We start from the raw sequence: 14528 nt of genomic DNA on the forward strand, positions 1-14528 counted from the left end.
AACGATCAATAGATCAGCTGGTACTCCGTACTAACACAGGCACGTGAAAACTGATTTGACCGCCACAGGCCCGTCCATGTAGCTTACCAGGTACTGGGTACATACATAGGTATATACACGAGCCAACGACAGGAAGGAATCCAAGAAGAAATCGGTGATGGACTTGACTCTACTGGACACGCATCATGTTGTTTGAAGGAAACCAAAATGCACACGCTCGACGTATGAAACGCGTACAACGCCAAGGAATCGTTGATGTAACTTTAGCTCTACCCGGACACGTAACGTGTTGTACCAAGGAAACCAAAGCGCTCACGCACGGCGCACGAAGGCGTAAAGAACGATGGACGAAAGCGTAAAGTGACGGACCGAACCAAGGAAACCTTATTTTCTTTATTATTAGGTATAGATTCAAGGAATTAGGAGACCAACGAGATAATAAGACTTATATGTATGGCAGAATACTATGAATCAAGTATATATACATCATAACTCAAGCATAACAAAATATTTCAATCCGCACTAGCAATTGTTTGCTCTCTGTTTTTATTGAACTGCATGCAAGCCTTGCAGTCTATATTGATATTGGTGTGCTAGTTGTTGTTTCCTACTATCAAGAAGAATATGTGTAGGTGTGCTAGTTGTTGTTTCCTACTATCAAGAAGAATATGTGTAGCTTCCATTTTGAGAATTTCTGCCGGCCAAACAAACGGAGGACCAGCTTAAGCGTTTATGTGAGTCGCAGGAGGTTTTCTGCAAAAAAAAAAAAAAACCTGGTTAGACATCTCTAGCATGGCAGCAAACTATTCAATTCGAACAAAACTGACTTTTTTTTTACACATCTAACCTAAGTTTAAGAGCCACCCCACCCCACTTTGCAAGTTTATGTGGTATTTGCACATAGAAGACAGGTTTATGGGTGCCCCATCCCCATGTTTCAACTCAACAGTTCCTCATAGCATATACAGACAGGCTACTGCATCTGCATGCGTACCATAAATTATGTTGTTTTTCCGACAAATAAACATTTCATGCTGCAATTTTTTGCCTCAGTGGAGCTATGCATGTTTCCAAATATATTTAAACAACAAAGATGATGAAGTTGGGTACATGTACAGATAATTTGGTGGTAACCATTGTTATATTCTGCTTTCCAAAATTGTCTGCTTCAACATAATTTTTGTACATGTACATATAATTTGGTGGTACATGTACACATAAATTTTGTACATGTACAGATAGTTTTGGGTTGATTTCTCAGTTTCGAAGGGGCTAAAGTGTAAAAATCATAGCGACTCGGAACGGAAGCTTCGGAGCCCAAGTCGCATACCGCGTGGACACAGACGCAACAAACCCAGCCAGTACCGGATGCCTTGAGGACGAATCAATCAACCACTCCACCCAAAGAAACCAACTTCAATCCAATCCAATCTGCGCGTGAGCACCTCAACATCTACCCCGCGTATCTGATCTTCGCCGATCTATCGCGCGATCGAGCCGAGGGGATTTCACTCCAATCCAATCGGAGCAGCCGGATCCAGCCACCGCCCGCCGCCATGAGCTTCATCTTCGGCAAGCGGAAGACCCCAGCAGGTTACCATCTCTCCTCCTCCTCATCCTCCTGGATTGGAAAGCGTGGTCCTACTTGTTCCCCTGCCCTGCCGGTCCTGGAGATCGTAGAATTTCACCTTGCTGTTTCAAACTACTTCACCTGCTCTGCCGCCCGCCGGAGGTCTCCTCCTCCCCAAAATCCAACTCCTCAACCAGTAACCCCCCACCCCTCCAAACCAACAAGATCGATCTAGCACGCTGCTATGCCTTCGCGCGAGAACCAGGATGACAAGGGGAAAAGATACGACACCATTTTCTTTAAATATCTGGCAGTGATTAACATGCAAAAATGAAAACAAAAAATGTTACAATTATTTGTTGAGCTGGCATGCATGCTTGCATGTTGACAGAATTATGCTTAGTGCGTAATTGCTCCAATTTAGATTAGATATTACAGATTTATAGTTGGCCTTGTGTCGCATTTTTTCTTAATCTGTTGCTGCATATCCGGGAGAGTCCTGGAGCTTAGCTGTCTTATGGCTTTACATCAGAGAGGTTTTTTTTTTCTCACTGTCTTCCTTCTACTTGAATGATGATAGAGCTGCTGCGGGAGAACAAGCGGATGCTAGACAAGTCCATCAGGGAGATTGAGAGGGAGAGGCAGGGCCTGCAAACTCAGGAGAAGAAGCTTATCGCTGAGATCAAGAAAGTGGCCAAGCAAGGACAGATGGTATGTCCACCCAAATTGCTACCTTCTGTTTTTCTATTGTGTTCTACCGCCATACAACTCCAACTCTTTATGGCAATCTGTATCTGGGAAATGCCAACTTTGTCAGCAATGTGACGTTGCAACCAATTTTCTTGATGGCTAGCACACTGTTGAATATCATGCTAACACCATCCTACCCTGCTACTGCAATAATGATAAGCTGTATGTTCTTCTTATTGTGTTGATCTGCTACTTCAGATATGGCAACTTTGTTTATGATTGTAATACGGCACAGTGGAAAATGATGTCTTTATGCGTGCTTGCATGAATTCAGCCATGTTGTTCTTATCTCTTTCAGAATAAAAAGTTCCATGTATACATCTCCTGATAGGATAACCCAATTATCGGTTGAAAATCTCAAACTTCTAGGTTCAGGGATGTTTATCTGTTTCTTGCATGTTCGTGTGCGCAATCGCTCATATTTCAGACAGTAAGGCTTTGCATGTTACCGGTATGTATTCTGATGTTCTGGCCATTGTCACAGGGAGCTGTAAAAGTTATGGCCAAGGACCTTATCCGCACAAGACATCAGATCACCAAATTTTATGCCCTCAAGTCCCAGCTGCAAGGTGTATCTCTTCGTATTCAGGTAACAAACTTTTTTAAGCAAGTAACAATATGATTTAAGCAGGTGCTTTATTTATTTCGAAGATTTAGCTAGACATTTGTATATTTTCGTTTATTGTTGGAGCCCTGTTTTTTGTTAGTGCTGAAGTTCATGAACGCTGTATGAAATCTCTAACTGGATGCTTTCTAAATTTTACAGACCCTGAAATCAACACAAGCAATGGGGGAAGCCATGAAGGGCGTCACGAAGGCCATGTCACAGATGAACAGGCAGATGAACCTACCGGCACTGCAGAAGATAATGCGTGACTTTGAGATGCAGAACGAGAAGATGGAGATGGTCAGCGAGGTGATGGGTGATGCCATTGATGACGCCTTGGAGGGCGATGAGGAGGAGGAAGAAACAGAAGAGCTAGTTAGCCAGGTTCTTGACGAAATCGGCATCGACATCAACTCTGAGGTAAAGAATTCTCTCTGCATTTCCATGTTAATCCTATCATAGAAGTAGAAACACGAGCTACTTGTTTGATGGGTGGGATACCGGGACATAAGTAACATTGATCTTCTGCTCTTCAACTCAGCTTATCAAGGCCCCTGCGACCGCAGTCGCCAAGCCGGTAGCGGCAGGAAAGGCGCCTGTTCAAGCTGAAGCTGCCGGAGGGATGGACGGTGGAATCGACGATGACTTGCAGGCTCGACTTGATAACCTGAGGAAGATGTGATGAGCTGATGATTGATAGCCTGAGGAAGATGTGAGCATTGGACTCTGACAGAATGTCTACACGCAAGCAGTTCTCTTCTGTGTGTAGTTGTGTATACCATAAATGCCACTCCGGCAAATCTTTTGAGATATCATTTGCAGTGTGTTTGGCATTGACCGTTTGTATATAGATTATCTTATTTCAATAAACCTGTACTAAGGTTTCTTCAGAGTACCACTTTGCGCGCTGTGAGTCAGTATTCTGAACATTGCGATGAAATAGTTTCGACTTTCCATGTTTTTCTCTTGGCAGATATGCAGCACAGGCAAAGCTGGAAAAATAGGGTGGGACTAATTCTCGTTTGGGTTGCAACTTAGTATTTAGTATTTACACGAATGAACGAAGCGTCCTCACTTGCAAGATGCAAACAAACTTACAACTCAAATGAATAAATCGCCGATACAAATCTGATGGGAACTTGATTGAGAACTAGCAAAGCCGGAGAAAATAATACTCCCTCCATTCATGCAAACCTTTATCTAAATCCAGATGTATCTATACACTAAAAAGTTTCTAGATACATCCAAAGTTAGATAAACTTATGACATCTATTTTATTTATGGCATCTATTTATGAATAGAGGCAGTACAACATTTAGCCGTTCATAATAAATGACAAGTGTAATAATGATGGTCTCTACTCCCACTTGAAACTACCACAACAATCTTGAAAACTAAAAAATGAAATAAAAATTAGCACAACGCTGCGGTCACGCCGTGGAGGTGGCTTTGGCTGGAGAACCATTTGGTGACGGCGCGGCGCGGCAGAGCGGGCACATATCGTTGCCACACAACACTCGCCAACGTAGGCAGCGTGGAAGTAGTGCATGCACGCCGGTAACACCGTGATGGTCTTGTCAGGTTGGAGAGGCTGGCACGTGGGCTCTCGCCACCCGTCTCCCCTCCAGTACACGCAAAGCACCAGCCCTGGCGCCCGTACCTCTAGGACCACCTCGGCCGGAGGCTCGGAAAGCAAGGCTGCGGCGGCGTGTGGTAGGAGGGTTGGCGGAGCCGGGCGGCGTCGGGCGGTGGAGCGAGAGCGAGGAACGGAGGGGAAGAGAGTGAGGAACGAAGGGGAAGAGACTTAGGGACGTCAGATTTGATCAAACATTGTACACGGGTTTTCTTGTAAAATCGCTCATCCGGCAATCTCCCTAGGACGAAGGGAGTACAAGTTTTGTCAAAATTTAAATTTATCCAGACACTAAATAGTAATATATATATATATATATATCTAAATTTCGATAAATTTTCGACATGTTTCATGGGACGGAGGGAGTACCACTTTGCGCGCTTTGGGTCATTTTTCTGAAAATTGCGATGAAGTTGTTTCCACCTTCCATGCATGTTTGCTTGGCGCCTGCAATTGTATTGGGGCGAGCAATAAAATAGCTCTGCAGTGCAGGAAAAGTTTGAGAAATAATACAGCATACAGGAATCCTCAGAAAGCCATATTTGTATTTCATAAATTACAAGTGTAATGCTGGGCGAATTTTTTTTAAATAATACGAATTTTTTATATAATTCCAGGAATAGCGCGCGATTTCAAAAAATTCCAAAAGTGTGACCCAGTCGGTTAGCTACTGACCGATCGGTCAGTAGCCGGCCGATTACAAGTCGGCTGCTCAGCCCCTGGCAGGCCCAAAAGTAATTGGTCGATAGCTGACCAATTGGTCAGCTACTGACCAATTGGTCAGCTACAGACCAATTGGCCACCCCTACATGGATTTAGTTTACGTTTATTACGAGGGATATCTGCTGGCACTTCTCCCCATTATTTTCCCGCCATATCTTCTCCCGCTCCCGTTCACACCGCTGTATTTCCCTCCCGCCAAATTTATCCCGCCACCCTTCCCGCCACTTCTTCCCGCCACCATCTCCCGCCAAATTTATCCCGCCACCCTTCCCGCCACTTCTTCCCGCCACCATCTCCCGCCAAATTTATCCCGCCACCATCTCCCGCCAAATTTATCCCGCCACCATCTCTCGCTATATTTTCCCGCCACGCTCTCGGATTTTTCCCTATAAAAGCAGGCATCGACACTCATCGCTGCACAAGTGCTTCTATCTCTCTATTTTTTCTGTTGGCTCACCCTTAGCCATCATGAGTGTGCCGTGCTCTGACCAGGAGTTAAGGCCGGTGAAGGCGAAGGCTGCAAGTTTGCCCCCGGGTGTGACTGCGGAGCGGTGTTGGTGCGGCCGTCTTGCTAAGGTTAAGCAGGTGGAGGATTTCTCCGATTCGTTCGGCATGAAATTTTTCATGTGTGCGAGCTATGAGCATGATCCACCACTGTAGTTCAACCGTCGTCCACCAGGCCGCCGGGAAGATGTGAGCGGGAAAAATTAGGCGGGAAAAAGTGGCGGCAGATTTGGGCGGGAATAAATGGCGGGAAGATTGAGCGGGAAAAATTAAGCGGGAAAAATTGGCGGGAAACAAACGAGCCAAAATTTCGACACAACATTTTTGCGGCAAATTCATTTCACATTAGTACTAAAACTGAAATTAAGATACATTGCAGCTGAATTTAAAATACGGCTTATCACTACAACAGAATTTAAGATACAACGACAAACTATAACTGAAATTAAGATACATAGCCAGTAGGTCACATCACTCTACTTTCCCCTGCGTCCACCGTGGCCATTTTCCGGACTTGTCGCCGCGTTCTTCTGCCACTTGCGCCTCGGCAGCTCTTTCCCTTAGTCTCTTTCTCTCCGCTTCACGAGCCTCCTTACGCACATCTTCCTCTGCAAACCTACGTGCAGCCTCATCATCCATCCTCTTCGATTCACCTCGCGATTACGAGCTTGTTCCGCCCTTAGTTTACGTATCTGCCTCTCTCGCTCTGCCTTTTCATTTGCACGAACCTTTTCTACGCTCCTCCTCAAAGAACGTTGCCCACGCACGCCGGTGTTTCTCCTCAACCTGCTGGCGCGCCCAATCTGGCTGCTCCGTGTCTATCCAGTGAAACCATTTGCATAGGGGCGGGGGAGACTGCAACACAAATAGTAACATTAAATCACATTCATAAATAAATTTATGCCTACATAAAATTATGTCGAAACATACCGGCGGCCTGGTGGACGACGAAGCTGAACTACGGGGTGGAACATGCTCATAGCTCGCACACATAAAAAATTTCATGCCGAACTGGTCGGAGAAATCCTCCACCTGCTTAACCTTAGCAAGACGGCCGCACCAACACCGCTCCGCAGTCACACCCGGGGGCAAACTTGCAGCCTTCGCCTTCACCGGCCTAAACTCCTGGTCAGAGCACGGCACACTCATGACGGCTAAGGGTGAGCCAACAGAAAAAAAAAGAGATAGTAGCACTTCTGCTGCTATGAGTGTCGATGCCTGCTTTTATAGGAAAAAATCCGAGAGCGTGGCGAGAAAATATAGCGGGAGATGGTGGCGGGAGATGGTGGCGGGAAGGAATGGCGGGAAGAAGTGGCGGGAAGGGTGGCGACAAGGGCAGGAGGGAAACACGGCGGTGTGAACGGGAGAGGGAGAAGATATGGCCAGAAAATAATGGGGGAGAAGTGCCAATAATAAACCTAAAAATCCATGCAGTGGTCGGTCGGTAGCTGACCAATTGGTCGGTAGCTGACCAATTGGTCAGCTATCGACCAACTACTTCTGCCCTCTGACAAGCAGCAGCAGCCGACTGCCAGTCGGACTACTAGTGACCGATCGGTCAGCTGCTGACCGACCGGGTCACACATTTGGAATTTTTTGAAATCGCGCGCTATTTCTGGAATTATATAAAAAATTCGTATTATTTAAAAAAAATTCGCGTAATGCTGGCGTCTCTACTCTCTCCATATGAAACTAGCTTGCACAACGTTGCCCTCACGCCGTGGAGGTAGCCTTTGCGGTAGAACCAGCTGGTGACGGTGGCGGCGGTGCGGCGCGGCAGAGCGGGCACGTATCGTTGCCGCACAGCCACTCGCCGACGCAGGCGGCATGGAAGTAGTGCATGCACGCCGGCAGCACCCTGATGGTCTCGCCGTCGGCCAAGTCGGACAGGCATACCGGGCACGTGGACTCTCGCCACCCGTCTCCCCTCCGGTACGCGCAAAGCACTGGCCCCGGCGCCCGCACCTCCAGGGCCACCTCGGCCGGAGGCACGCCTTCACCGTCGACGCTGCTGGCGAGCTCCTCCTCCTTGGGCGGGCCGAGGATGTAGCGGGTCAGCTTGACGATCACGATGACGATCAGCAAGCTGATGACGACGGAGATCACGTAAGTGTAGCGCGATCCGCCGTCGGAGCCGGGCTCATTCGTGTTCATCGGCGACGACGACCGAGAAGGCCAGCAACTTTCACTACGTGGAGTAACCGATCGAGCTAAGGTGGTCATGTGGAGATAGTTATCACTACTTAAGGGACGAGAGAGACGATGGCAACGAAGCGAGGGCACCTTGTTCTAATCGGCTCTTTGTCGAGTGATGGCTACGCTCACGCACATTGACGTACCACACTCCGTTTCTTAATTTGTCGTATCCACTGAAAGATTATCTCACTTGAACTGCCTAACAGCATCATGTGAAATTTCGTATGGTGGAGTGATCCCATCGGATACGTGTTTATGTAGGTGCAAAGCGACACTGGTAACATCCATGGTTTTGGTAAGGGGGAACACTATGATCACTCTGATTGGCTCAATCATGATGTGATAAGTGAGGTTAACTCATTGCACTACTAGAAAAAGGCATAGCCGTAAAATCACTACCAGTAACGAGGCGTGCCACCACTAACATGGAACGACTTTTCGGCTTTTTAAACCCGCATGCTCGTCCAACAAATTGAGTTGTTAAACCTAATTTTCTTGATCTTAACTTTCTTTCTCATCCAACAATCTCTCTCGAGCTCATAACGGTAACGTAATGTAATAGGTGAGCATGCAATTGGGAGGATATGCTTTGTATGTGGCCGACGCCGATCGAGCTCCGGCGTGTGTGCATGTACTGTAAGCTTGTATGCGAAGGTTATATGCCTCCGCGGGCACAACGGCCGGGCGGTGTGTGTATGCATATATGTTATGTGAAGCTTGCACATGTGTTGTATGCGAATCTTGCACAAAGGTGCTGCATATTTTTGTTTGCATGGATTTAAAATGCGAGTTGCCAATATTTTGCCGAAATGTTGATTCATTTTCCGTTTCGGCGAAAATCGGGCATACCACTAAATAGGTCCTATTTTTGGAAAGGTGATGCCAAAATTTTCTTTTGGTTCTAAAATATTTTTTATTCTGTATACCCCGTAGGCGAGCATGGTCCGCACGATGGCCAATTGTGGCTAGGTTTTTGATACCCGCGACGGCTGAGATGATTCAAAATAGCCAGACGGAGATAAGATGTCTGTGTCGAAGATGCAAGCTGAACAGCCTTATGGACCCTAAATCCGGAAAGGTGCGGGACCACCTTCTCATGCGTGGTTTCATGGATGTCTATCCGTGGCAAGGTGATGAAGATGATTATGATGTTGTCCATGGGAGGGCAAGAAATAAGGAAGGCCAACATGACAATAACGGTGAGGGCAGGCGAGAAGACGAAGAATCTCCCGAACATGATCATGAAGTAGATGTAGGACACAGTCACCATGTAGAAGATCCCAAGCATGATGTGGAAGATCAAGATGGAGGGCATGATCATGAATATGAAGATGTCGGAGCAGTCGACGATGGAACAACGATGAGCTCGGTGCAGGACCCTTATCTTCAAGAACTGCTTCTCAAGCAGACGAGTAACGGAAAAGCCACCGCCTGAGAGAAAACCAAGCTGGATCAACTGGAGATAGACGTAATTACTCCATTGTATGAAGGATGCAGGCCCGAGGATACCTTCCTTAAAGTAAGGCTCATGGCTCTAGAGATAAAGGTAAAACACAAAATGACCGACGCATGCTTCGACGAAAACATGTCATTCTGGTACGAACGTCTTCCCGAGGGTAACAAGTGTCCAACCAATATCGAGGAAACCAAAAAAATCGTGTGTCATCTGTATTTACCGCACATGAAATACCATGTGTGCATGAACGAGTGCATCATTTATCGGGACGACCACGCAGAGTCTACCATACGTCCGGAGTGCGGCATCACTCGATACAACGGCATAATCGGTCGTCTAGCTCGAGGTGCGTGACACCCGCTTCAAGGTGAGCGACGACTACGCTGGCGCTCTCCTCCCTAGCGAGCGCGGGCACAACGTCCCTGAGTGTGGCCTTGAGGAGGTCCACCAGCCTTGCGAGCACCGTGAGAGGAGAGGTTAGGAGTAGGCTCCCGCAGCGAGGATGAACAGAAGTGAAGGGCAGTTTCAGGAGTTTTGAGATTCTAGCGCACCTATGCCTTACTTTGTGAGCAAAAGTTAAATTTTTTATACGCCCTAATTACCGGAACGGATGAAGTAATATGCCAATTTGATGTTATATATATGTTGCTATTTTTTTAAAGTGTGGTTAAATTAGAGAAAAAAAAAGTGTCTAGAGAACACACCGATCTATCAATAATCAATAGTACAAATACCAAAAATAATAAGAATTACAAATTACGTAGTTTTTGAACCATGAAGCGACGGCTATAAGTACCGGAGTGAACCGAAGGCACGCCGCGAGCCCCGCTCCCCCATTAGGCTGGTCATAGTGGTAAGTATCATGTAGTAGTATTATGCATATGATACTTGTGTATGATACTATCTCTATAGTGGTTAGTATCATGAAGTAGTATCATAGTCATGCTATATTTATTACTTTTTAGAATCTCAATGCAAATTTGTGCACAAGATTTGTTTGGCATTAACTTTTCTCGTGACATGCGCTATGATACAGTATCTACCTATGTTACTCTAATCTCCTCTCTCCTCCTTAATTAGCTGCCACATCAGCATTTTTGTGGGGCCAATGTGCATGATACTAGCTATGATACTAGCACTATGGCTAGCCTTACCGGAGCTAGATAATGTACCTCTTTTTATTTATTCAAGGAGGGAGTATGCGGTGGGTGAAACTAATATTGCACGCGGATACAACATGCGGAGTACTCGCAATCATTTGCTTAGGAGGTCCACAAATGTGGTGAAATTGTGCTCCGACGAGCCACCCTTGGCGATGCACCTTGAGGCCGCATCCTTGAACTACCTTGCTCTCTCTTTGAATCCCTGGTCAGTGATGACCTTGTCCACCTTGCTCCTCACCTCCTCCTTGGTGACGACACCGTCGGCGGCGGCCGGGGACACAGCCAGGCCGGTTCTCCACACGTCGGTGATGTAGCCCCGGTGCAGGAACTGTTCGCAGAAGTATGGCCAGCATAGAACGGGCATGCCGTTGGTGGCTGCCTCCATCATAGAGTTCCACCCGCAGTGCGACAGGAAGCACCCCACCGCGGGGTGCGCCAGGACCTGCCGCTGGGGGCACCAGCTGACGATCATGCCCGTGCCGGCGACGCGCTGCTGGAAGTCGTGGAGCCATGCCTTGTCCAGGCCGGTGCTGAAGTCCGGGCGCACGGCCCACAGGAACGGCCGACCCGTGAGTTCTAGCCCCTCGGCCAGCTCCTGGAACTGGCGCGGGTCAAGGACGGCGAAGGTACCGAACGCGACGTACACGACGGAGCGGCGACGACGCGCGTCAAGCCATTGGAGGCACGCCGTGTCCTCCGGCAAGAAGTTGCCGACGGGTTTCTGGGACTCCCCTCCGTCAACCAAGAGCGGGCCGATGGGAAGGATGCCGGGGAAGAGCTTGAAGGCGCCAGCCTCGGCCTCCTGGAACGAGTTGCACACGACGATCTCGGCGAGGTCGTTGAGCCTGTTGTTCTGGCACACAAGCTGGAAGATGGTGGGCTGCCCGGACGGGGCGACCGTGTTGTTCCACGACAAGAGGGACGTGTGGAGCGGTGGCACCCCGGGGCCAAGCTGCAGTGTCTCCTCCCGCTCAGGCCATCCTGTAGTTTCAGTTTTCTTAGGACTTCACCATATAGATTTAGAGTATATTGGCATTTGCACGTAGTAGTGTAGTACGTACCCTTGTGGTTAAGGACACCGTCCTGAATGAGGTCGGGGATGTTGAGCATGATGGCCAGGCACGCCGCGGACACCGGCCAGAAGGAGCAAACACGGATTCCGAGCTTCACGGCGACCTCGAAGGACCACCCCATGTTGAGGTCGCCAACGAGCCACTTCACCCTAGGCCTCCCGGCGGCCTCCATCTCGCCCACGAGCTTCTCTAGGTGAGCTGACATGTGGGTGGAGAAGGCGTCGATGAGCTTGCTGAGGTCCTTGCGGTCCTCATCGTCGGCCAACCCGTCCGGGATGGACGCCAGGTGGATGCCGTGCATCCCATCCGGTCCCGACGTCGGCAGAGCCGCGAGCACCAGCGCGTGGTTTACCTCAGTGTTGACGAAGGTGACCTCGAAGCCGTGGTTCACCAGGCGGTGCGAGAGCTCCATCAGGGGCACCACGTGTCCCTGTGCCGGGAACGGCAGCACCATGATGTGCCCCTTCGCCATAGCTAATTCACCCGGAACGCTCTCTAGCTCCCTCCCTCGATGCTAATACAGAGACTACAAAGGCACAAAGGTGTGCTGGTAATCATGCAATACCCACACAACGTCTTTATATAGAGTACATTTTAAGAGACGAAAACAAATACTACTTAATTCCATTAAAAAAATTGTGTAAAGAACTGCTTAATTCTAAATAGTCGTCTCTCAATAATAGTAGTAGCTAGAGAATACATCAACTTAGCTTGTCCAGATGGAGAGGTAAAAATTGTCTCCCGTCTGCTTGCAAGCTGGCATCGTTTGGCTGTCCATCTGGTTGGTCAGAACCGAGCATCTAAAAAAAAGGCTTCTATATATGTATTCTTTGTATGAATTATTGCAGGAGGTTGAGTTGTTGACTAGTTGTGAATAGTGGCTAGATGCATAATTTTTTAGACGGAAGGTGCGAAATAAGCCCGGTTTTGAATTAACGAAGCCATCAACCGGCTAGAAGTTACACCAGAAGTTACAACACACATGTGCCAAGAGCAAACTGAAACTCAAACAGAAGACATCACAAGTATCGTCAAGCCCGCTGGAACGCCAATTTGATCCATGAAGAGGGAGCTGTGTCTTCTGTAGCACAGGAGCAATCACGGCCATGTCCGCACCAACAAACCTCCACCGCACCAAGACTGCAATCCACGGGAAACTCAACGACGGGCAACCACCTAACAGATCTTGAGGAGCCAAAGGGAATGTGAATGACGCTACAGTACGCCATCGTCGCCGGCAGAGACACAAGGTCCTGTGAAGTTTTCACCCAGACCAGAGAGCCACCACCCCTGGAGCTCGGGCTAGGTCTAGACCAAGAACACAACATCATCCCCTGGTATTGGGATAAGCACATCGGTAAGGGCTACGACAAGACGCCGGCCTAGTAAAGCCTCCAAAGGCACTAGGGAGGACATAACCTACCGCAGAAAACCGTGTAAAAGCAGCCAGGCCGACGCTGCGAGAGGGCTGCGACACTAGCGAGATGTCACAGGGTGATCCACAAGACACTACCAGAGAGGCATGCCCAAAGCTAGGCCCCCAAGGAGGGGCAGATTGAGGCGGAGGGACAGGGCCCATCACTTCGAACAAGAGAGATATCATCGGGGCATCTTCAACAAGGGAGCGACACCCGCAGGTGCCGCCGTCACCGGCACATGCCACAACCATGTGAAGCTTTCGCCAAGGTCCAAAACCCGATCAAAGTTTTGGACGCCATCGCGAGGGCTTGGAGCAGACAAAGCAGAAATCACTGCCACGCCCCCAACCGAAGCAGCACTACGAACTAGTCCCAACTAGACTCAACCGCAAGGTGAACGCAGACTGGCTGGCAATGCCCGGCCAGATCCAGATCTAGATGTCAACGACGCTAGATCGGCGGCAACCGACGACCCCACCATCCCCAGAGCGTCAACACCTGCACAAGCACGACTAAACTGGTGGAAGGGGAAGCATACCACAACCGCGAGAGCAGATGTAGCAGCGAGCATGCTGCCTACCTGGCGAGCACGCGCTAGCCCAAGGACCCAATCTCGGATGGCCAGCAAGAACGTCGCCCACAACGGTGAAGAAATAACCAGAAACCCCCATGGTTTTGACACAGCTGAGCAAGACCGCCGGACTCCGCACCTCGCAGTACCGGCTAGCTGCATACTCAGCCCGTGTCCCAACACCCATCTCCAGCTGATAGTCCAAGTCTTCATTTTTTTTTGTAAAATACCAAACGCTTATAAATATATACATATACTTTTTCCTATGATCGTGCACACGTAATCCTACCTCTACGAGCATTTTTGAGAGACTGAGTTCAAAAATTGACATGACGGGTTGTGAAATTGATGAAGTCAACACACACATCGCTGTCCCTCCCACTAAAGACAAATTCGATCTTTTATAAGACAATAAAGTATCAAACTTAAATTTAATTTCTAAGGGCAGTACCATTTTTCTAGCCCAATTATTGGTATAGGATTGGCGCAAAGTACCTACTAACAATATCATACGAGAGATACATATAAACGGTGACACGAACGCAATACTAAATATGGTACTTCTCCTATAGAGTACCCATGAACGCTAACAACAGCATATTATGTACCTAACCATTATGAAAATAAGTGACGACATAGCAAGAACAACAGCACGATATGCATTACTTAATGACGCAGTGAGTGACTTTTGACACGTCAAGGACTGTTTTGTTCCTATTCATAGTTTGCCAAGTGTAGGTTTCACAAATACGACAACCATAAAGTGTGGCTGAGAAACTCGGTGCAACAAAGTATGGCAGACATGCGGGAAAAAATTCACTCAATAAAGATCACTAGCATAAACTCGCAACTTAGAGAATGCCA

General features: G+C 48.1%; 1 protein-coding gene and 1 pseudogene across 1 annotated transcript; one reads left to right on the top strand and one right to left on the bottom strand.

The window, feature by feature from the left end:
• Positions 1-1330: 1330 nt before the first annotated feature.
• LOC127294618 (vacuolar protein sorting-associated protein 2 homolog 1) lies at positions 1331-3817 on the top strand. The gene is made up of 5 exons (XM_051324471.2): positions 1331-1593; positions 2151-2281; positions 2805-2909; positions 3087-3347; positions 3469-3817. Exons 1-5 carry the CDS (start codon positions 1557-1559, stop codon positions 3607-3609), a joined length of 675 nt encoding a protein of 224 aa, XP_051180431.1. The 5' UTR covers positions 1331-1556; the 3' UTR covers positions 3610-3817.
• A 6468-nt stretch (positions 3818-10285) lies between these two features.
• On the bottom strand, positions 10286-12204 carry LOC127348773 (UDP-glycosyltransferase 83A1-like; annotated as a pseudogene).
• Positions 12205-14528: the final 2324 nt, after the last annotated feature.

Source organism: Lolium perenne, chromosome 4 (assembly GCF_019359855.2).
Source record: "Lolium perenne isolate Kyuss_39 chromosome 4, Kyuss_2.0, whole genome shotgun sequence".
Classification (NCBI taxonomy): Eukaryota; Viridiplantae; Streptophyta; class Magnoliopsida; order Poales; family Poaceae; genus Lolium; species Lolium perenne.

Coding starts and splice junctions, on each gene's coding strand:
- LOC127294618 (XM_051324471.2), top strand. CDS start 1,557: ATGAGCTTCATCTTCGGCAAGCGGAAGACCCCAGCAG. Junction 2,910..3,086: donor GTGTATCTCTTCGTATTCAG/GTAACAAACTTT, acceptor TAAATTTTACAG/ACCCTGAAATCAACACAAGC. Junction 3,348..3,468: donor GCATCGACATCAACTCTGAG/GTAAAGAATTCT, acceptor TCTTCAACTCAG/CTTATCAAGGCCCCTGCGAC.